General features: G+C 42.2%; 1 protein-coding gene across 1 annotated transcript in view; it reads right to left on the minus strand.

The window, feature by feature from the left end:
- Positions 1–968: 968 nt before the first annotated feature.
- REL (REL proto-oncogene, NF-kB subunit) overlaps positions 969–24,839 on the minus strand; it is a 34,621-nt gene continuing 10,750 nt past the window's right edge. Inside the window, exons 4-10 of the mRNA XM_069850204.1 lie at positions 21,058–21,149; positions 9,761–9,901; positions 5,059–5,163; positions 4,544–4,756; positions 4,139–4,207; positions 3,954–4,028; positions 969–2,982 (exon numbers count right to left, since the gene is read on the minus strand). Coding sequence (XP_069706305.1) covers positions 2,189–2,982; positions 3,954–4,028; positions 4,139–4,207; positions 4,544–4,756; positions 5,059–5,163; positions 9,761–9,901; positions 21,058–21,149 — 1,489 coding nt within the window. The 3' untranslated portion in view covers positions 969–2,188. The remainder of the gene's footprint in view (positions 2,983–3,953; positions 4,029–4,138; positions 4,208–4,543; positions 4,757–5,058; positions 5,164–9,760; positions 9,902–21,057; positions 21,150–24,839) is intronic.

A 24,839-nucleotide genomic window follows, 5' to 3' on the forward strand; every position in this document is an offset into this window, starting at 1 on the left:
AGTAAAGCTGTTGTATTTCTTCAGGCACCTGCTCACTTGCAATGTCCCCCTACATTTTTGTTTTTACATCAGCTTAGCTGCACCTTGAAAAAGCCATCCCCGTGGCTCAGCTTCAGACCACAAAAGCATCCAACCCCTCGGCCTAAGTCGTCGATTGCTCTGCCACAAAACATTGCTGAGTGCAGACTGAACCATCACTGCAGACACTGTCTTAGGTTTTGTAGCGGCCAACAGTAACTGTGAGCAGAAGACTTTAAGAAGCCCCAGGATAAGCAACCCATAAGGTATCTTCTCCCAGTTCTCTGGATTTCCTGTTCTGGGGGGTGGCATAAATCTGAGAAGGTTGCAGAAGCCGAGTACTTGGTATAACCAGTTTTCTAATTACCAAACCAACTCGTTGACAAAGGAAAATAGAACTTTGACAATATTTAATTATACAGTAAAAACAAATTGTACTATAAAGAGCTTTCTATGAAGTGAGTAAAATGTTTACATTTAATATACTTAAAATTGAGAACTTCAAAGAAAGAACTGAATAAACAACACATTTCAAGCTTTCTTTGTATTTCTTTGGTCTTTCTATTACTTAAGCGTATTACTGCAGAGTGTATTCTGTCAAACCTGTGTAATCAGTGTAATGCATTACAGCAGCAGCACCTGTATTGCTTCAAATACCATGAATTACTGCAGTTAAGGAGTCACTGCTTTCCTGTAAACCACAGAGGTTTTTTGGAGGTCCTTATGCTTTGTTTACAACTACACGTCTCAAGTGGCTGTTTTGATTTGGGGTTGTGGTTTTTTAATATATTGGAGTGGGTTTTTTTACTACTTCTTTCCACAGTGCATTTTTAGGTTGCCAAACAGTAATGATTAGATCCCTAAGCCTTATCTGCCATACGAAACAGCTGTGTAACTTAAGAAATACACTCTCATACTTCTTGCTGTGTTGCTTCTTAAAAAAAAAAAAATAGTAATAACAACATAGCAAAGCCTTATAATGCAGAGTAGAGTGTCTCACCTAGCCAGTTATCCACATGAGTTCTTACTGAACATCAGGCTAAAAATGAAGACGGAATTGAGTAGAAGGGAGGAAGTTCTGGTTTCTGATACAGAGTACAGAAGTGTTTTTAGTTAGTATGGACTGAAATGGTCTTAAATTGTTAATAGAGAGCACCTACATGAGGCTGCCCCAAGCCCACCTCCGGGTTTGCCCCAGAGCTTTCCTGGGAAGGGGAGGAGGGAAGCAGGATCTGAGCCTTCTTTTAAGCAGTCACTTGCATAGCAGGAAACTGCCAGGATACCTGAGGAAAGAATAGGTAGATGCTTCTGCTCAACATATTTCTGCAGTTTAAAATAACATATATATCATGGCTACACACACACAAAAACTTCCACAGAAATAACAGCGCGCTTCATTCCTAAAGCAACAGGGGTTTGTCATTTAAAATAGCGCACTTGGGATGAAGTGCAGAGAAGTCCTTACTTTCTGTTCATTGCTTTTGTGCAGTGATTCATTTACAACAGAGCTAGACTGTTTAAAAACTCCAACCTTCCGGTCTTATAAAAATATATCTAACAATGACATAGTCATTAAAAAAAATTTAGAGTAAATTTGCCTTCAAAGCAAATGGAATGTGGTAAAAATGTGAAAAAATCATGATCTTGGTTTAGGAGAAGATTTTATACGTAAGAGGGTTAGAAACCTAAGCCTTTCAAGTAAGTTAATTAAAACTTTTACTATTGCTAGGTGGGTCTGAACTAGAGTGCTCACGTGCAGGTTTTTTTCCTAATTTCTATCAAAAATTGAATTTCCATAGCAAAAAAAAAATGTTATTTTTCAAATAATTCTAACCCTGTGAAGTATTTGCAATTTTAACCCTTCTGAAGATGCCAGCTTTTACAGTCCCCAAAGGTAAGGAAGATTCAAGTGTTAACACTTCCCTTTTCCAACAGTGTAAAAATGTGTATAAAGGTACTTTTAGGATACAGAACCACCAAACACTAGCTACTCCCACCTCTCTTCTTTATGGGCACCAGTCTTTGGGATGTAACATACAGCTTTAAGTTATATCGGGAAACTTGCATAGTAACATTCTGAAAGAGAAAGCAGGGACTCCAGAAGGGTAAGTTACTCCTCTTCACACAGCGATAGCCACCTGAAAAGCACTATGTGCTCGCTTCCAGTAGCTCAATGGTTATAGCTTTGTAATATGCTATCAAATGGGAAAGACTGATAGAGCTCATCAGTGTGGACACCATCGGTGTCATAGTACTGGTTATCTGCAATGCTATTCTGATCATTTGGGATCGGGTTGGTGGGTAATCTTGACTCGCTTAGAACTTCTTCGTCTATAAAGCTGTAAGCTGCTGCATCAGCTAAGTGAGATCGCAAATTAAAAGCTGTGCTGCCACCCAGGGCTGCTACAGGTGGGCAAGCTGGAGGCACCTGAGGGAGCTGCTGCCTGGGATTGCTCGCATTTAACACTGGATTATACTTCTCAAAGTTTATACTGGTGCAGTTCATGTCATCGGTTTCCATGTTCAGGATGCTGGCTGCGGGCACACTAGCGGGATGAGCCTGGTGCCCGATGCTGTTACTAGAAGCACTCTGCACCTCTGCAGTCGACACCGCCACCACTCCCATCCCATTTGTGCTGCTGAAATTCCGGTAGAAGCCTGAATCCTTCTCATCAGGCCAGTTCAGGGAGCTGTCGTGAAAAGTCAACAGCGAGCTGCTGCTCTGAGCAGCAGCCTGGGACACCTCTGTCACAAAGCTGTTCTGAGGGTGCGTGTTGAGCAGGCTGCCGGCTGCAGAAGAGGCCGTGCTGTACAGCGTCTGCCAGCACGACAGCGCGTCTGGCTTCCCTGACCCCACCTGTGCCGGCGCGTGGGGAATCTGGTTGCAGCCAGCGTAGATCTGACTGGTGCTGGGAAGGGTTCCGAGCCCCGGCATCATCAGTGTGGATGGAAACATGTTTGGTTCTATGGAAAAGAAAGACGTGACTGCATTTTAATGACATCTTAAAATACTTTTTAAAATCACAAATGATAAAGAGCAAAGTAAAAATGGTGCTGTCTTAGTAAGATTATATCATAGAATCATTAAGACTGAAAAAGACCTCTAAGATCGTCAAGTCCAACCATCAACACAACACCACCATGCCTACTAACCCATGTCCCAAAGTGCCACATCTACATGTTTTTTTAACACCTCCAGTGATGGGCGACTCCACCACTTCCCTGTTCCAATGCTTCACCACTCTTTCAATGCAGACATTTTTCCTAATATCCAATCTAAACCTCCCCTGGCACAACCTGAGACCATTTCCTCTTGTCCCTATCACTTGTTACTTGGGAGAAGAGACTAACACCCACTTCACTACAACCTCCTTTTAGGTAGTTGTAGAGAGCAATTGAGGCCACCCCTATGTGCACGTGCACTATCGTACATGCTGAATTGCTCTCCAGGGTGGACCTCAGACTTCTGGGCAGCAGCAAGACTGGCTAATACTGAAGGTGACAGCTAGACTTAAGCGAAGAACTGATGGCTTTAGTTTCTACAGTCAAAAGTACCAGCACCTTACAAGAAGAAACCCTGAAGAGAATATTAGCATTTCAAGCAAAAAGGAGGGAAGGCGAGGAACTGAATGTGTGTTTGAAGGGCTGAACATCTGACTCAGAGAAAATCAGTAGTTATCTAAATTAAGGCTAAAAGCTAGCAACGCTTGAAGATGAAGAAGGTGTAGCCCTCTCCCATGCAAAGGGGAAGTTGAAGCATAGCCGAAGCTTTGAGGAGAAACTGGAGGAGAAAAAAGAGGATCAAAACTAAGAGATGGGTACTACCACTGCCTTAGGAACTCCAGTGCCCACATGGAAAATGCCCTTCCCCACAGCCATCAGGCACTAATTGTTTCAAACTGCTGTTAGACCAGGACACGTAGGCAAAAGCCTACCTTTCTTAATTAGTTTCACTTCAGAAGAGACAGCAGGGAATGGAGCTGCTTTGGACCTCTCAGTCGAATTTGATCCTGCGATGAAAAAAAAGCATGAATCTACATTGCATATTTGCTTTTGTAGCAAATAACTCCATCTAAGTATAAGTTTACTTGAACAGGACAAAGACAAGTATTTTCCTTACCACAGTCCTGTATGAGTTTTTGCCAAGCCAATGTCGATCTCTGCCTTTTTGCTTTGTTGCCATATGGATCTATAGAGAGTGGAGCAGAAGGAAGAAGTGTTATGTTTCTCTTTGACATAATTAGTAAAGGAACTTTCTAAAACTTACGCTAGTAGCCCATAACCGTAGTAAAATATATTTAATGAAAAATATTTCAGATGTGAGAGCACTAACCAAGACAATGTTATTAACAGTGGCTCAAGACATTTATTTAACGAGGAAGCAAACTGATTATTTTTATTTTAAAATCCCAAAATCTACTTTGTAGACGTAGAGATGTAGAATTTTTACTAATTAAGCTACTATTGATTATCAACACAAACACTGATAACGGCTTTTAAGGAACTTGGCTAATTGGAACCATACCCTTTTCATCTGGTAGGTATCTGAAATCCATAGGTTCACTGACTTCCTGGTCTGAAGGTCTTCGCAGCTGCATCTTCACTGTGACGGGCTCAGTGATGTCTTTGAGAAACGGTGGCGTTCTGAACACAATTGCAACTTGACGGTGAACGTCAGCTTGTGAGAAGGAACCCTTGGCCTCCCAGTTATCCAAGACAAATCTGACTTCTATATCATCTAGTCCATTAGAAACAGAAGATGCTTGTTAAGCTGAAGAACTGAAAACTTGCAGCAGTAAAAAAGGGTTAGAAAAACAAAGAGGATTCAGAATTCAGATGCGAAGTAAATGGCTCAACTTTAATCAGACTGAGTGTCTTTCAGAGGTCCTGAGAGCCCTTGAACCTGAAAGCTATTCTGCCCAGCTATAAAACCCAACCACTTACACACAAGTGTGGTGAAGGGCTTCTCTTCCCTGGCTAGGAAGTGGTGGTGTTAGCCATTAGGGACCGAGGGAAAGAAAAAAGCCTAGGCAAGATTACCTTTCTGAACTTTGTCACACAGTAGAAATATTTCGTCTCCTCCTTTTACACTTCCACAGTTCTTGTTCACACGACAAATTCTCAATTCTGCTGTGTTGGGAGCTCCTGGAAACAAACAAGGAAATCTGATGACAAAGAATTACTGAAACTTTGCCACTATTGAAGAAGAGGTGTTGGGAATTAAGGCATGTGGAGGGAAGGCAACAACCAGAGGAGCGTGACATCTCAAAATCCATACTAAATAAGTCACCACACACAGGAAATTCAGAAGCAGGGTTAATATTCCATGATTTTACAGCTCTCAGCTGCTCATCCCCAAACAAGAGATACCAGTGCAACTGTGCCACTTACTCCCTAACTATACTAACGTAGTCCCAAACGACCTCCCCGAGTGGTGTTACTGTGCTCAGCACTGCTGCCCTTCATGCTGCAGAACTCAAAGCTGAGGGACTGATTAGCTGTTACAGTCATGCTTCTGTGGAAAATGCTGGGCTAGCAAGTCAAGAAAATTCCCCTCTCTCAGTATCAGACAGGTTTGGCCATCACACCTCTCCTCTGTCACCTTCTCTAGGTGTTTAAGAGCAGGTCCAGGAGTCCAGCTTCCATCCCTTTACTCCAAGTATCACATTTCATCCAAAATGCTCAAGTTTTAACTCCAAACTGGCTGTACATGGACAACACTCAGGACACAGTTCTGGATGGGGAGCTGCCCTGTGCACGATCCCTGTGAAGGATCGTACATCACAATAAATTTACCACCACCCAAGTTTGCACACTGCAGCCAAACAATCAGATGGCTACAGGGGACTCGTGTGGGATGGAGACAAGCACTGCCTGACAGTGTCTGGCCCTGTGTTCAGGAGCTTTCCTGCATGGTAAATACAGACAGGAGACTACTGCAAGGAAGAACAGCCCCCATAGAGCTTCGTGGGCTATGTTACAGGTTAATTAAAAGCGCACTAAAGTCACAATATAGTGATTCAGAAGTAAAAAAGAACAAAGAAAAGCCAGAATGCAAAAACTCTCTAGAATTTCAAGTTTACCTACTGTGCCTATATGCTGCATTGATACTCCAATTTTAAGACCCCACCTTCACTTAACGTACTAAGTAATTGATGCTCACTTCTCTGTTACTGTCTGTGACCATATTCCTAGTTTTATGCACACTCTTCCACCCCTCCAATCCCAACAGAATGACACCACACTACACCATGATGTTCTCATCTTGTTACATTAAGGCATAAGACAGCAAGGCATCAACTCCAAATGTATCTAAAATGCCTGGGAGGATCTGGCTGGTGCTGCTTTGCAACCTGGGAACTGATCCTCCTACTGCCACAGCAACATGAGGCTCCAACTGCCACAGGCTCACTGTGCCAGGCACTGAGATGAAATACAAAACCAAAGCTCATGGTGTCACCCTCAAAACAAACAAACCAACCAACCACCCCAAAATACTACTTTAAACTCTCAGCTTGAGTCAATTCCTGCCCAGTATTTCACGGCACTGCAGAGGCACGCTGTAGCACAACACAGACTACGCTTATCCCAGAGGAGGCCACAAAGATGATCTGAAGGTTGGAGCACCTCTCATATAAGGACAGGCTGAAAGGGTTCGGGTTGTTCAGCCTGAAGAAAAGAAGGCTCCTGGGAGACCTTACAGCAGCCTTCCAGTACTTAAATGTGGCCTGCAGGAAAGCTGGGAAGAGACTCATTATCAGGAACTGCAGGAATAGGACAAAAGGGAATGGTCTTAAGATGAAAGAGGGGAGATTTGGATTAGATGTTAGACAGAACTTTTTTCCAGTGAGGGTGGTGAGGCACTGGCACAGGTTGCCCCATTGCTAGAGGTGTTCAAGGCCAGGCTGGATGGGGCCTTGAGCAGCCTGGTCTGGTGGAAGATGTCCCTCCCCATGGCAGGGGGGTTGGAACTGGATGAGCTTTAAGGTTCCTTCCAACTCAAACCATTCTATGAATATAAGATTCTATGATAACAGAGCTCTTGGTAACCTTAGGTCAGACCCCAATTACGTAGTTGCTATCTGCAGCTAGTACTATTACTATTATTATTAGAAGTGGGTGCTGCAGCCTCATTTACTACATGCCACATGCCAGTTCATTTGCTGAATGAATCAGAAACTTTGAAGGGAGGGGAAACAAAACAAACCCAGAAACAGCACAGGATCATATGATTAACGGTGTCATTGTGTGCTTTTCACAGGAAGGGTAAATTAAGAGTTGCAAGGAGAAGCCTAATATTACCTTTGTTTCACTTCTGTCTGCTTGAATGGCACATGCTATCCTTTTAATAGGTTTTTGGAAAGGTTTCTTAGGCTGGATTTTGTTGTTCCTGTTCCTCGCACCCCCAAAAGCACATCCATGGTAACAAATTCCTAGAAGAATGAGCTTCTCAAGAAAGATCACATTTTCAACAAGGGCAGAACGACCATGTTCTCCCTAAGCTCATTTCTCAGAAACAGCAAGCTCCTTTATCTGATTCTTCCCAAAGAGCTTTCAGCATGGTAAGATGCGCAACTTGGGAAATTTCTGTTCAAAACCAGTCAACACTATAAGTAACTGAAAGGAGAAGTTGCCTGTAGTACTGCATTTTATAAACTTGCACTCCCTGCTAATGCGTTAACAGAGCTGGTGAAGAGTCTGGAGCACAAGTGTTATGGGGAGCAGCTGAGGGAAGTGCGGCTATTTAGTCTGGAGAAAAGAGGCTGAGGAGAGACCTCATCTGCCTCTACAACCACATGAAAAAAGGTTGTAGCAAGGTAGGTGTTGGTCTCTTCTCCTAAGTAGCAAGCAATAGAATGGAAGGCAATAGCCCAAAGTTGTGCCAAGGGAGATTTAGACTGGATATTAGGAAAATTTTCTGTACTTAAAGAGTCGTGAAGCACTGGAACAGGCTGCCCAGGGAACTGGTGGAGTCGCCATCCCTGGAGGTACTTAAAAGGCATGCAGACGTGCTGATTAGGGACATCGTTTAGTGCCTTGGCAGTGCTAGGTTTACAGTTGGACTTGATGATTCTTAAAGGTCTTTTTCAACCTAAAGGATTCTGTGATTTTTTTATTAGGCTTACATTATTCTCATGTATCTCTACTATCAAAAGCAAGTGAAGATTACAAAATATTAGTAGGTGAAGACAATACCAGATTTAAAATGTGCAAACCGATTTTCAGAAAAGCTCTGAATAACTTTTTTGCTGCTAATCTGAACAGATCTGCGAAAGCTTGAAATCTAACAGCCAAGGCTATTGCACTGTATCATTTTATCTTTTATCTGAAGTCATAACCTGACCATGCCCAGTGCCTTATGACGTAGCAGGTTTAAAAAGGCTAATATTTCTTAAAAGAAATTCAGATCTGAAACTGCTGTTCCAGACAATAGCAGTGTAATTTTTATGATTTATGACTGCAGTTATGCACTGTTTTATTTACACTGCCTCTATGTCACACGGAGGATTTGAGATACCTATAGCACATCAGAAGCTGCCCACACACACCCACATTAAAAAACCAAGCTTCCCCCACCACACAGCTATCTGTCATTTCAGCAGCTTAGCAAAGACTGACGTCAATCAACGTAGACGAGTAATCATGATTTTGCATATTTCTAAATGGCATCTGAGACACAGCTGCAAATCTTGTACATCAATTTTATCTCAACCCTAATTACTTTACTACTACCAGGGTTCTCAATAACACAATGTACAGAGCACTAACTTCTAGATAATTCTAGAAGAAACTCTAAAAATATCAAAACCACCCAAGTTCATATTCAGCATTTTCACAGTGGTTATGCCCACAGCAACACAATTCTAAAATCAACTTGATAAAATGCAGACCTCCTTTTATTCAGTAGTTTCTGCTAAAATAAGACCTTAAATATTTGGAACAGAAATTCTCTCACAGACCACTGCCCAAAGGTTTCCAATTATTGAAAGCTCTTCTGCTATTCCTCTCCAGGACAGAGGTTCAGCACATGTTGAGGGCTAAAATCCTCAACTGCAGTGATGTGCCAAAGCCTTATAGAAATCCAGTTTTGTGGAATGTGGAAAATGGTGCCAAGGAGAAGCGGTTCACTTAATTCTGCACCCCCTCTGAGCGTGAACAACCGTTTCCCCATTACGTATCTATACACAGGAAAGAGCAGCTGATCAGGATACAAAATGGATATATAAAAGCATTAAGACAGTTTCCCACTGGGATCTCGATCTCTCTCTCTCTCTCTCAACCTCTCTAAAGTCCTATCCCAGAGCTTCAGAAGGCAAAGGTAAGGACTCTTCACAGGTACAAAGAGGCTTTAGAGGACAACCTTGGAAAACAGATCAGTCTTACAGCAGCCACCCATCTCACTAGTATTTATTTTAATTGCTTGGCACCTCTGCAGCAGGCCCTTCCTTGCAGTCATTGCGGTGAAACGTGAACAAGGGCTCAAAAAGCACCCACATACGAGTCCATGGACGCAATGGACAATTCTAACTCTGGTCAGCCAGCACTTCACCCTGGGATCACGTCTTGAGTATGTTTGATGACTTGCCATGTGGAAGATATGCAGCCAGCAGTCCCAAGCCACGGAAGTGACCCAGAAGGCTGGCAGAGACCTCAGAAACCAGTCCGGCATTTTTCACCCCAGGCAAAAGACTAAAACAGAGGGGAAAAAACAAAATACACATTTGTTCGAGTTGGTACTTACTGTTGTCATAGATGGGGTTGGAAATCAAAGGAGGAAGAGCTATCGTGTAGTTGCCATGTTTGTCAGGGAGGAAAGCTTGGAAGCAGAGGCGGACGACATTGAGATCATACTCATCAATGTTGTGCAGCTGTTCTTCAGGCACTGAAGAGCACAAGACAAGAAAAGACTGAGCATTAGTCATCAAAACCAGCAGTAACTCTTTAACAAACTTGGGATGAATCTCCACCAGTAAAAGAGATGGTGTTGTCAAGGCAGACAAAATGTGCCTGTAGTCCCTGTTAACTTTAGAGAGACTGCATGAGTAAATTCCTCATACACAACAAATGATAATAAAGCCTTTAATGCTTTCTCTTCATCAAACAAGGCTAAGCTGTCCTAGTTTTCCAGCTGTTTCTTGACTCTATTTTCCTCACCTCGCATTCAAGATCAGTTTCATATATCTATAGCTTAAAAGTCACTCCTTGGATACATTACTCTCATCTGTGTGTAACAAAATTTACAAAATGAATGCTGCTGCTGAAGAGAAATCTTTCAATACAAATAAGATGACCTAGCTGAAGATTTCCAGCAACAGTGAGGCACTTCCACTACATATCATTGTTTTCCTCTAGAAAAATAATCAGAAGGCAGTTCTTGGCATAAGAATGAAGATGAAACAACATAAACCATTTTCCTCCTCCCATCAGTATCTGTGTCACTTCAGTACCTCTGAAAATAGCGATCAGTGATGTTGTTATGACAGAGTTCTGCAATACAACAAGCAAACCCTTGTTGGCAAGGATCTGTTTCCATACAGACGGTTGGACTTGATGATTCTAGAGGTCTTTTCCAAATTCTACATTCCTCCTAGTGTAAAACACAGTAATGGACAACCCAAGCTCAGCACTTCAGTTTTGTTCACTCTTTCACTACTTTTAAATTTAAGCCATAGTACTCATACTTAATGGACAATTCTGGGAAAAGCAGTCCCCTCTGTATTCAAAGGTTTCCTTTAAGGTCTGACATTAACTATTATGTTGACTTTCAATGCTAGCAAAATGAGAAACCGATTTAATTTCATTTCAGCAGAAGTACTGATAATTAAAATAATTTATAGTGGCACGCTCTCAAAATTTTTCAAACCACCAGTTCAGCATAGTTAGATACTCCCCACAATTACCTAAAGTGAACATGTATGAAGTCAACAGGTCACAACCTCTTGAGTTCACTCTTTCCCCTGCCCTTTCAAAGGCCCCTTGCAAGAATAAAAGATTAAACGTGCCTCCACTAAGAAGTCTGGGGATCACCATACTGATTAGACTGCAATGCTCTGACCTTTAACTTTTATCACTGAGTTGGTCTCCACCCTGCCATGAGTGGGATTCCACAATGCCCACTTGAATGATTTCTTCCTTTCACCATTTGATAGCGTGAAATAACAATGCATTGAACTCAGAATACTTTCCACTGCCATTTTTAGTCTTTGTTGGGCTCTGAACAGCTCAGTTTCTCCTGGTCTCTACTGTAAGAAGAAATTAAATCACCTTTCCCTTTTAAAAGTCCATGACCTGCAATGTTTTAAGTCAAATATATTAGTGAGCACAAAACTAAGCAGCAGCTACACAGGTAACTTCAGAAACACTGGCGCCCAGAGGGGTCCTGACAACTGTATTACCAGATATGTAAAGCCAAGTTTAATGTACTTCATTAGCTGACCTGCTAACTTATTAAATCAGGATGTTTAGAGAACAGATTTGGAACACAGAGCTGTTCAGCCTAACTTAGGTTTGGCATCTCTGCAGCCCAATTGTCTCTTGATACAGCCCAATTTAGAGGGGAACACAAAAGCGCATTCTCTAGATTGTGCCCTGCAGAAGGGATCATTGGAAGAGCGATGTTACTGCGCTCCCAGTAGCTCAGGTGATTCTTCTAACCCATGCTCTGACACCATGGCAGACAATTAATACCCATGGACACTCTGGCACCAAGACTTATGGTTGTGTGCTGTATTAGCCACTGGTGACCATGTGGGTCCAGCCAGTGCGTCCAAGCCACAGTCAAATTTCAAACTTCTTAAAAATTAAATTGAGCATAGAGATTCAACACCTCTGGTAAGTCAACTCGCTGCAGACAGAAGACAAGCACTAAATCTTGACCTGGCTTTTGATTCTGAATCAAAAGGGAGGACTTCGTGGTTGTGCAATCAAGTTCCTCTCTCCCAGGCTAAAGCAGTACCAGTCCTGCACCACATTTTCCAGAGGCGCAGCAGCCTCTTCCTCAGAAACAAATAAGAGCAGACTAAAAGCTTAAGAGAACTCTAAGTGCAAAAATATGCTAGACAGGGAGAAAATCAGTAATGCTAATATTCAAGTTACATTGTTTCCTATAGTATGAACTTTCGAAAATTCCCAGTAAATCTATTCAACCCCTGATTTAGAAAAGGTTTGGTATGCCAATAACTCCAAGAAACAGAATGACTGTAAATACTTCATTGTATTACAGCAAAAAAAACACTGCTCCTAATTTGCATGTTCTTATAAATGATTTAATACAACTAAAAAAAATATCTGTAGTTTGAAAGAAGTGCTCAGTCAAGACTGATTCCTCTTGGGCTATTTTTAACCAGATGAGAAGAACATAACAAAGCAAAAAAGGAGAACAAGACAGCTGCAAGTCCATCTTGCGAAGACATACATAAAAATAGAGGCGCTGGATTCTATGTTTATATAAAGCAGCATCCAGCTTTCATCAATTTCAAAACATATATCATTCCCACCTAAATGACAATCATCCAAAACAAAATAAATCTTGTTATTTTTAACAAACATTTAATCCTGCTCCCTCTGAAGTCAATTTGAGAGTAGCCACTAACTTGAACAGATGTTGGCTTACACCTTAGGAATATTAAAACCAAACAAAACCGAGGCAGCCAAACACACTGACTAATGCCTGAAGCCTGCCAGAGGGAGGATGGTCTTTTTGTGTCACTCAGTGTTATTTCACTGACTTCTCTACAGAAGGATAAGAAACAGGGTTAAACCTGACAAACTGGAAGTTAAGAAATGCTGTTGAAGATTTGGGGAACAGAAAGGGCTGGAGAAGAAGAGAAGCCACTCCACCAGCCTGTGCGAACTCCACACGTGTAGCTCTACTGAAACCAGCGCAATTACACACACGAAGTAAAGAGCGTTGCATGGTGCAGATACGGTAAAAAAAGGCTTGAAAATGACACATGAATAAAAGGAAGTAGTACTCTGTTTTTGGCAACAGTTCAGCTTCCTCTTCTGACTGCTTCTTAGTGTGTGGTACCACACCTTGCTGTCTTCATATGAATCCAACTGAAAGAACTGGAAGCCAACCAACCACCTGGGTATGTTCCTGTGATGGGCCAATCTAAGAAAAAAACTAACCTTTTCCTGGGAGAAATTAATTTTCCGTAATTATCTATGCAAACAGGAGTACGTGAAGGAATGTTTGTAAGTACAGATCTTTTACGAGGGAAAGAGCGCTTTCAAAAGTAATGCTTAAAAATTCACATACGTTGTAATTTCTACAATATTAAAAAGAAATTAAAATTCCAACATAAATATGGGGCATTAGGCAAAAAAAAAAAAATGCATAAGAATACCACTAGCACAACAGAAAAAGAAAACTAGCTCAAGCCAGCAAGATTCTGGCAATAGCATTTGAAAAATAGAGTTACTGTCAAACCTGGGCAGTACTCACTATTCGACCTGAGAAGGGCTACAATAACCAGTAAAGCCTTTATAAATCTGTTCACAACTCTTCAGAAAGGAATGCTGATGCCCCAACTTAAAAACTAACTACTTTTGAAAGAATTCTCTAATCGGCTATCCCACTAATATGGGAAGAGACCGATATAATCCCAATGTGGGCACAAAACCACCTCATGCAAACTAAACCATAAACTCCTTCCAACCTGAGCCAGCTGATCTGAGCAGCTCACACTGCACAGGCATTAGGTTTGGGTTGGCCCTATCTCAGGGATTTGTCACTGAAGTCCAGAGGTGCTCTACTGGGTTTTCACTGAATGAGAGAAATTCTTGGCTTTGCCCCTGTAACACAAAATCAGAGACCTTCCAGGTCCAACCAAACAAGACGCAATTCCAAGTTCAGGCACAAAATTAAATATGTTCATAATATCAGGCCTCCTGTTTGTTCCTGTTGATTATTTTCTATATTTTTTTTTCTATTTTAAGAGTCTTTAACATCAAGAAAGGCCAATAAAATACCATTTATCTGATGAAATTACCGGGGGATTAAGGGCTCTGCTGTTTACTCATAAGGTGATGCTACAAGAAGAGAGAAAGTTTATTCTGAACACTACAAAGAAATTATGAAGTGTTTGGTTTTTTGACTGATAACATGATACCTGATTAAATAGCAGCTTCCTCACATACAGCCCTCTACTCAGCTGCTAGACTAATGATGTCAGAAACTTCTGGAGTGGGTGGAGTTGGAGGTACTTTAGCATCTAAACTTAACCTGCATGGAAACTTCCAGGGCAAATGATGTGGTGTGACACATTCAGAGGGCTGAGAGTACCAGTGTACCCTGCAAAGGGACATCTTGTGACCTTCCCTTCTCGATGTGGGGCTGTGGTGCCACATGAACCACACTACATCGCAAATAAAGAGAATGACCTTCTACAAACAAAAACACTTCACCAAGGAGACGGCTCAGGAACATGCATCATTAATAATCACTATGAGTTGTATTTCGACTTGTCTCTTACGCAGATGATGGGTATTAATTTAAGGATACGCTGGGAGCTCAGCTTCATTCAAATGATGACACAGAGGTGGTTTGCCTCAAGCCTTTTGGTCATGGAGCACAAAGGTACCCCCTCCTAGCCCTGATACTAACTGATCGGTTTAACCCAGCCTACACCAATGGTTTTACTGTAAAAAGGCTGACTCTGCTCAGCCTTCATTGCCAGCACTACCCTAACACTGCAACTGGCTTGCATGTGGTGAATAGGATCAAGGAACTGGTCTGGCTCAAAACAGACTTGCCAGAAGAAAAGAGGAAAAGGCTTAGTTTCAGTCAGGCAGTTCCCACGACCGCTAGCCCTGGCACAAGGGAAATGCTAGAAGCAGACGGAGGCAGGGAAAGGAAGGACTGCACCTTCCAGTGCTGGTGCTGATTTATGCCAAGTTCAACCAATCAGGGAAATCTGGTGCAAGTCACAGATCCCATCATACAGGTACATAGGAAAGAGCAGATAGTCCTGGTGTCCTATTCATCCCTTGCTGTCAAAAGCAGAATATTGTGCTCCCCTTGTACCTGGGCTTCATAAACCAGATGCACAGCAGTGGATGACAAGCCAGGCCATTCAGCTAAACACCCAGAGTCATAAAGATCACCTTACTGGCACTTGCCAAGAGGCAGAAGCTGGAAACAAGGGAAGGGAAGGACTGTGGCAGCACTATGTTACTTCTCATGCTACACCCATACCTGGTTTATACCTCTGTGATCCACAGTGAGGTAAAGGCCATGGATCTGTTAGAGCAAGTCCATAGGAAGGCCATGAAGATGATCAGAGGGCTGAAACATCACCCGTACAAAGCTCAGTTGGGCTTGTTAGCCTAGAGAAGGCTCCAGGGAGTCCTTATAGCAGCCTTCCAGTACTTAAAGGGAGCCTAGAGGAAAGCGAGGGAGGGGCTCTTCATCAGAGAGTACAGGGATAGAACAAGGGCGAATGGTTTTCAGCTGAAAAAGGGGAGATTTAGATCAGAAATTAGGAAGAAATACTTTCCTGTGAGGGTGAAAAGGCACTAGAACAGGTTATCCAGAGAACTCAGGAATACCTCATTCCCTAGAGGTGTTCAAGGCCAGGTTGGATGAGGCTTTGAGCAACTTGATCCGGTGAGGGGGTGTCCCTCCCCATAGCAAGGGCATTGGAACTGGGTTATCCTTAAGGTCCTTTCTCACCCAAACCATTCTATGATTTTAAAAAAAAGCGTTAGCATGTACCTGTAAACAGAACATGCAGCAGCTACACTCAGTTTTAGGAAAACATAAAACTCAGGGGAGAGCAACTCAAGAGCAAATGACTAAAACTCAGATGCTATCCTATAGTCAATAAGTACCCGAACTATTACAGCTACTTTTCCCTCAGGCACCTTTCAGGCTGCTTCAGTGCATGGAAGCGGCATCACCGTTTTACAGAAAAAAAGCAGCAGAGGGAAGGTGAATGGTCTGGCCTGATACAAAAATAAAGGGAAAAAACTAGGAATATTAAATTTAAACTTTCAAGAACTGGTCCTTGTTTTGTCTAGACAGCATTTCTTTGAATCTGGGTTCTTTTCCTGTTCTAAGTTCCATCTGAAAAAAGGTAAAAATGGAACAGATTTAAGCAAACACATCCAGCAGTGTCTGTATGTTTCTAAGACGTTTTTTAGCAGTTTCTGTTTGTAGCCCAAAAGAAGTCATCAGCATTTTTCATCTCTCTAGTTGGCAGTTTTCCTTTTCATTTTTAAAAAACTTGAAAAGGCACTATGCTTCAGGGTTAATAAAAAAATTACAGCATAAACAGCAAGAAGCTAAAGAATAAAGAGCTTTCCAAAGGCAGAAACTAAAGTCACATTATGATCAGAACATTTAGTTTTCTTCAGATGGATTTCCTCTGTGCCTTTTAAAAAGCTGACAACTCTCCGTTCCCAAGACTTTCAACTCAAGCATTTAGTCAAGGGTGGGTGCGTATTACACATTTGTTTTAATTGAAGGACAGGAGTGCAACATCTGGGACATTTATGAGGGGACTCCAATGCTTTTCATTTCTGAATGATTCCCAACTCCCAAATCTTTGCTAAAAGTCTTCCTTGGGTCCCTAATATTGTGCTAATTTCCTCGTGCACTCCATCGCCTGATAAGACCTGCTATAAAGCAGGCGCTCCCCAGCCAGTGGGCTGAAGAGGGGGATCCTGGAGAACTTGGCCGATGTAGTCAAGTGGCGTCAGAGGAGTGGGGGGGGGGGTCTTACGAGTGCAACCACCAGCAAGGGAAGCTGCGGAGAAGGTGACGGCATGCGTGGGCAGGAAGCGAGTGTGACTGGTGTGGTGTGGGGACCAGCCCGGGCGCAGCACGGAGGCGTGGAGGGGGTGTTGTGGAGACTGTGATGAGTGCAAAGCCAACGTGGGGTCAGCTGCTCGCGGGCGGAAAGGGGAAATGGCAAAGGAAAGACTGCGGAGGCAAATGGAGCTGAATTAGTTGTGCGGTACAGGGGCGACTAAAAATTAATTAAATGCATATTAGCAAGAGCAATTACAAAAGAACAGGAAATTTAAGCATATGCCTCTCTAAATCTTCCCTCTTTCAGCTTAAAACCATTGCCCCTTGTTCTGTCCCTGCACTCCCTGATAAAGAGCCCCTTCTCAGTTTTCCTGTAAGGTCCCCTTTGAGTACTGAAAGGTCGCTATAAGGTCTCCCTTCTCTGGAGAAGAGCCTTCTCTTCTCCAGGCTGAACAACCCCAGCTCTCTCAGTCTGTCCTCACAGGGGAGGTGCTCCAGCCCTGTGACCATCTTCATTGCACTCCTCTGGACTCGCTTGAACAGATCCATGTCCTTCCTGTAATGAGGATTGCAGGTGAAGTCTCGAGAGAGCAGAGGGGCAGAATCACCTCCCTTGACCTGCTGGTCACACTTCTTTTGATGCAGCCCAGGATCTTGCTCTCTTGATTAATGGCTTGGAATGTGGCAATTCCCTGGATTTCTCATTTTAAGACAGGTCTAGGATTCTCACGCTGTCATCCATTTGGCAAGAAAGAGCTCAGTCCTCTGCAATACTTCACTAAGTACGGTTTTCCCCTAAATTTTAAAGGCACATTTAGGGCTTTTCCTCCTTGATAATTGAGTTGTAATTAAGTCGATTGTTGTCTCTATGTCAAGTCACACCCACCCACAAAAGCTTTTAACTGAAGACTGGCTCTTCTTTTAATTTGAGTTGGCTGTACATCAGACAGTACATGGGAAGACAAGGATATAGCACAACTCAACAAGTACCAAAAGAAAACAAACACCCTAGAAAGCGGACATGGACCAGCTCCACTGGAGGAGTAACTCCGTGCCTTTGATGCTGTGCTATTTATATCATCATCGTGCCAAGGATCCTAGTTACATATTAGGCTGCCACTGCACTCCATTCCTCTGGTGTGCTCAGGGATAAGGGACAAAGATTTCTAGAATTGTTTAGCTTAAAGGACAAAAATATGGTATGTACCTTGTGAACACAACAGATCACAAACATGTCCCAAGGCAATGTGGAAACAGCAACTCTCAAACAAAGCTAATGCAAGAGGAGCACCTCAGGTGCAAGTAATCTGATTTGCATCCTCGTGAATGCATACAATTTTCACAGCCTGTACTAAACTTAACAAGGGAAAACGCTGCCAGCTAATAGTGGGGAATTCATAGTGAAAGAGCCTTACATGGACGCTTGCAGAATGACTCAGATGCAGGCAGCTCTAGGTAGGCGCATGGCACAATCTGCAAACACCAAATTCTAATTGTCCAGGAGTTCAGAGACACCAGTTGCTGCAACAGTACAGGCAAGAACGTTGGGAGAAAATCTTAAAACCCATTCATCTTGACCAAGCAACTTCCCCTTCTTGCTAATTATGACCCTTATTCAGTATTCATCCATACCATATGCTGAAAGATGTGGAGGAGGGATGACATCACTCAAGAATGTGCATTAGGGTTCACTCTCCCTTTGCCATCCCAGGAACCTCTGGCACCTGGGCTTCCCTGGAAGACGATGGAGCCTTTAAGGAAGTTTGGAACACAACTTTGTGGACCCAGCCCTTGCTATTTCTTCATCCCTTACTGACGTGTAATACGTACACAGGCAAGCTGCAGGCATTTTGCATCTGTTAATAGGGTCAACACTGAACCACTGCCCTGAAAGGAGACTAGGGACAGGGTCTGTTTGACTGTTCCAGAAAAGCATGGGAAATAAAAAAAAAAAAGCAACCAACACAAACACTCTGAAGGCTAGTCTTCAGCTCCATGACATGTCTTTTATGATGTTCATCAAAAATGTGTAATATTTACTTGCACTCTACATAGAGAATGTACCTAACTGAAACATTTCTAAACAGAGAAGTCAGACACCTTTCTGAACGCATATAAATAAAGCATAATGCAGGATAGGTATAACACAGCCTGTGCAATCCTGGAGAATGTAGTGATACTCTCCTGACCTTAAAAAACAAACTAAATTCATACATAAAACTTTCAATCTTATCAACAGTGAGCATTATGGTGACTGCTGCTAATGAAATCCTGTTTGATCAACTAAGTACACATATGAAAATATTTCTGCCACAATCCTGATTTATTTGGCCTTGGTCCTATGCTCTTCTGGGCTCTACTTACATGTGGGACTGCCCTGGGGCAGCTGGAGGCCATTCTTAAGTGGCTGCACTTTGTGCTGACACATTAACAAGTGCAGAAAGGCAATTACGCAGACTGGGGATTGCCAGCGGCCCCTTCTCAGCATAACCCCAGCTGAGAGCAAAGTGCTGTCCTCTGTGTCACCCAAGCAAGGCTCTCCCTCTGCTCCTGCATCAGTAGAAAACAGCCCAGCATCTGTGCTCATGCTACCAAAAGCAACCTGCTGTCATCACCCAAAAATGATTACTGAATTCAGAGTTATGCACCAAGCACTGTAAAAAAATCTATTGACAAATCATTTCAGTTAAACATTTCCTCACTATTACACTGAGCAGCTCTAGGAACACAGGTAACTGTGTGGTTGCTAAAATTTCTTTGTGAAATACACATGCAGAAAGGGATTTTACGTTCTTGTACTGCATGACATCAAAAGAAAATGTCAACTCTTTATTTATGGAGTTAAAGAAAGCCAAAAGGGCTGAACAGAATAATTCTTTTTTGTTGGATATCAAGGTAGAGCTGACTGATCTGAGGTAACATAATTAAAACATTTAACCTGTTTAAATTATGCTGATGGACTGAACCCTGATCAAACCAGATGCTACTGTGTGCATACATTATCAGAACCAGGATAATTGTTTAGATGGGCCCTTTGGACTATCAGCCTGACTCCAAACAGCTGTTCTAAAATAAGAAAGTAATCTAAACTATTTCTCCTTCTGTGAGAAGTTCAACACACTTATTTTTGTCCTGATGTAGGGACACGTATTTTGAAGCCAGCCAGAAAACCAGCTCTCAACTCCAAGGGTCATACCCAAATTTAGCAAGATTTGAGGGCATTAAAAAAAAAGAATTTGGAAAACCTCCAAGCTCATGCCACACTTAAGCAAATACATGACTGCATTCATAATAATGCTTAGCTAATAGTTCAGGTATATTTATACTTTTAATCAAACTCCCTCCAGTTGTACCTATATGCTGGAAGTGCTGGTCCCACTCCAGTGGGCCCTAAAATTTGCTATGTGTTCCCTACCCCCTCTGGGAGTTGAACTTTACAATTGTGTGGCTGTGAGATGAATTAGTTTAGCAAGTTAATCTGAGGGGAAACCACTTTTTTTTTTTTTGCAAGTTGGTTTTCCACTGGAGTAACTTGCTGAGCCTGTTCACTGTGTAGCCACACAGCCTCTGTACCTGGTGTGAGGAAAGTGGTAGGAGTGTGTGACCAGCGACGGAAGGAAAAGGAGGATGACTCTTTTTGAGAGCAGCCCACTGATTGTCTGTGATATAAAACTACAGCACATGAGTAGGCCCTTAGAGGCGTGGTTCTGCAGCAGCACAAGACTTGCCTCAGATTTGACTGAGCCCAGTGATGCTGTGGGCTTCAAGTGCCTGTACCAGCTCCCATGCTGTAAAATCAAGTGAGGGGCAACTTCAAGGAGCCTGTTAGCTCCCTGAACTGGCTGGCTGAGTGGTCACAAACACTAGTGTCACAAAAAGAGTAGAGGTGGGACTGTGGCAAGCTAGATTTATTTTGGGGGGTTAAGATGTTGCACAACTACTCTAATTCAGTCTTTCATTCTCATAGCTACCAAATCTGGGAAATCAGATTCCCGAGATACTGGTAAAACTTCCCAAGGGAGGTTGCTGCTGCTATCACATTGCTTCTGTCCAAGCAGCAACTCACACTGCTGCTGGGGATTAAACAAGAGAAAAATTAAAAAAGCAACAATCAAAATAGATTCATTATGTGATGACAGTGAGGAAAGACAAGGAGGGACACAGAAAGGGAAGAGTTTCTCAAGAAAATAATTTTTTTTTTAAGATAAAGCTCCACCACAAAAGCAAAGGCAAGACAAAAAATCCCACCATCTTGCAAAGTGAACCAGCTAAGTTATACTCACCATTGAAAGGGTTAATCTTCCTAGATATTCGTAAAGAAATTGATTCCTTCAGGTCCTTTTTCTTCACACACTGAATGCCCAAATTCTGAAAACTGAAGAATATGTGGCAGGATTTCAGCAACTAATAAAATCTTCACTGTTGAATATTGAATAAATTATTTGATGCTGACTACCTTGACATCATACAGTAAGAAATAAAAAAAAGTGTAAATTATCTGAAAAGCAGGGATGCTGGTTTTTATTAAAAAAGAGCAGAAACAGAAGTGAAAAAATATTAAAATAACATTCTAAAGCATTTATACACTTTATTAAATATATTTCTATATTAAAAATTGTTACTCCACAGTAAATCTACAGTGATTAAGAGCTAAACATTCAATTTCAGGTAATTCAGAGTGACAATATTTTTGTTATCAATAAGTCTGCTGCTTTGCATTAGTTAAAGATTTGCCCTCCTGCTTTTATCAGGGAATGCAAATTTCAAATTTAAAGGTTTTTTTAAACAAGTCAGAACAGGTTATTAAATCTCATGTAGTTATGGAAGAGTTCTGAAGAGCTGCAGCTCTTCCTGATTTGCATAAAGTGCAGGTCACCCTGATGCAGGAGGTGGGGGGAGTCCCAGGCGAGCTGACTCTTTCCCACATGGAAAAACCATGACATCATCAAAGCTGAGTGGATGTAAAGCAGGAAGTAAAAAAAAAAAAAAAAAAAAAAAAAATCTGTGTTTCACAATGTTACAATAAGCTCAGAAGATAGGTCATGACAGCAGGCATCTTTCCCCAGAAGCACCAGCAATTTCCCTTGCTTTGAAACTCCTCAAAAGTTCTTTGCTTTGGCTTCACCTAAAAAACAACACCCTAATGTACCTAAAGATACTCCTTGTTCTTGCCAACACTGAAGACTAGTCACACATTTCCCTGCTCTGAACCAGACTATCCTAGCATAAGATTAATTTCCTTAAGCTTCCTCGCCTGCACCCAACACACCCTGTTCAGAGGTTCCCAAATCCTCTGCAATCGAACTCTGCTTTCAGAATCTTTATTCATTAGAGGAACTCATAAGCTTCCTTTGGAAACTGAACTCAATACAGTGAACTAGAGGAAAATAAAATGCAGTAGCATCTCATAATTCAGTAACACACTTTGGCTTCATATTGTGGCTACTGACATTCAAGATCTGTACTGTACCTTGATGAGCAATCCTATTTCTGTATCCTTTTGTAGGTAGTATTTTTTAGGGCTTAATCACAGCACATATTGTTTTCCCCGCAAAATGCCCACTGTATTCCACAGGTTCAGTCTGAAGCAAACTTCCAACCCATGAAAATGCCTGGTTCTGTGTTACATCCCCAAATTGCCATCAGCGGTCTCAACCTCTCCAGACATCCATGAATTGGAGACAACAAGCAAGCACACATGCAGAAACTAAGCATCTGGACACCCCGTAGTTCTCAGATTATAAACATTTTCTTAAACATATGCTGTCACAGTGAAAGTGTCTATTTAAATATCTGAATAGAAGGATGGGTCAGAGGAGAAACTCGAGAACCTCAGCAAGGCTACGGGTTTCACATCAATGCTGGCTGACAGGAAGCAAGCGAGATAACAAGAAGAGAGAGGGAGAAGTAGGAATAGAGAGAAAAAAAATGAAGGACAGCTAAAAAAAACCCTATGATATCATCCACATAAAGAGATAGCAAACTAAGAAGTAAAAATCCGAGCATACAGTCACACACACTCCAACGTTTATACTTTTTACCTTGCTGTTTTGGCCAGAGAGGGGTCTGATCAAGTTGAGGCAGCAGTGCAAAGATTACAGCACAGGCAGAAAAAAAACCCACTTTGTTCAATGGGAACTACACAGGGAACTTTAAACAAGCAGAAAGCAGAGCAATTACTTAGACCAACACAAAATCTGGGATTAATAATTCCACTGCTGAAAGTAAATTAAAAATAAAACAACTGGACTTTTGCTCCATTTGGGATGATCATCAAAAGTAAACAACTAGATCCACTACCAGGATAGGATATTTTCTGTTCACTAGTATTGTACGAGGCTTCTCTCCAACTTTGACTTGGAGAGAAGAATGTGAAAACTGAGTCACCAGCCACAAAAAGGAAAATAACTTTAAACACCCAGATCCAATTATAGACTATACAGTTCTTTCATCTTAGAGCAACCAACGATTTGTTAAAAATAAATAAATAAGGGGGGGCGGGGGAAGAGTGCTCCAGTGCCGGAAGCATTTCAAAGAGAATGTTTTGAGCCTGCTCCCATCAGTCTCTCCAACAACAGGCTCAATGCAAAACTGAGTTTCAGTTATCACTAAAGTGAAAGTAGCCCACTTACTATTCGGTAAGAAACTGAAAGGCTTGTCACATAATGATATTGAGAAAAATACATGGATACAGTAAACAATCACAAGTGCCTTAAGGGAAATGGAGACAGCATTATGTCAAAAAGCAGGACTTGCATATAATGGATATGAAATAAAAATTTGCAAATAAATATTTGCAGAGCATCCCAATGCTTTTTGGCATCACATTCTGCAATGGCCTCTCTATAAGCTTGCCTTGTGCTTACACCACTTAACCTTTTGCAACAAAATGCCAAGAGGAAAAACAATCATCAGTGTCGTCCTGCAGCTGGTGAATGCAGCACATAACCAGAAAAGGGGTTAAGCAATCTGCCTTTCTGCTTTGGCCGAGAAGGTAAAGTGGAAAGCAGGAAGTGGGATGGGCTAATTCTAGCCCATTCGGCAGACATCCCTTGACCTTAGGTGAGGAAGCTTTACTGCAGAAAACCAGGGGGAAGCTGGTGAATGGATGGTCAGAGGAAGCTGCAAGGTCCCGCAGTGGTTTAAGATACTTGCAATTGCTGTTTAGACAAAGAGGAACACTTTGCAGGGGAGCTGAGGAGGGTGAGGTTACAACAATCAAGATGGAATCAAGCCTGAAGTGACAGACCTACCTTTCTAGAGAGGCACGGTAGTAGAGGGGAGATTACAGGAATTACATTTACCAATCCTTTCCTACCATATGCCAATTAGGACAACATTGCTAACACCGCTAAAACCAATGAACTCATAAAATTGTTAGCATCTATAACAGCAAAATACGGTACAGTCAACACGCTACATGCCACCTGAATACATCCACAGCACATTCAGAGGGCTGGAGCACCTCCCATACAAGGACAGGCTGAGAGATTTGGGATTGTTAAGCCTGGAGGAGACTCCAAGGAGACCTTATAGCAACCTTCCGGTACCTGAAAGGGGCTACAGGAAAGCTGGGGAGGGACTGTTTATGAAAGGTATGTAGCAATAGGATGAGGGGGAATGGCTATAAATTGGAGAGAGGAAGATTTAGGCTAGACAACAGGAGGAGAAAATTCTTAACAATGAGGGTGGTGAGGCACTGGCACAGGTTGCCCAGGGAAGCTGTGGCTGCCCCATCCCTGGAAATGTTCCAGGCCAGGCTAGATGGGGCCTTGAGCCGCTTGGTCTGGTGGGACGTGTCCCTGCCCATGGCAGGGGGGGTTGGAATTAGATGATCTTTAAGGTCTCTTCCAGCTGAAACCCTTCCATGATTCTACATTCATGATCACTGGAGCCTGGGGCTCTGTGTTGAAGAAGCATCCCCACTATTACAACTGTTTATTTCACCATTAGGCAATCATTACCTTCAAACAGACTGTATCTTCAGTTCTCTCCTTTAAATAGTGTCCTACTAACTAAACCCAAATAAATGTGGAGTAATTTCCTTAACATCAACAGAATCACA

This window comes from Phaenicophaeus curvirostris, chromosome 2 (genome assembly GCF_032191515.1).
Source record: "Phaenicophaeus curvirostris isolate KB17595 chromosome 2, BPBGC_Pcur_1.0, whole genome shotgun sequence".
Lineage (NCBI taxonomy): Eukaryota > Metazoa > Chordata > Aves > Cuculiformes > Cuculidae > Phaenicophaeus > Phaenicophaeus curvirostris.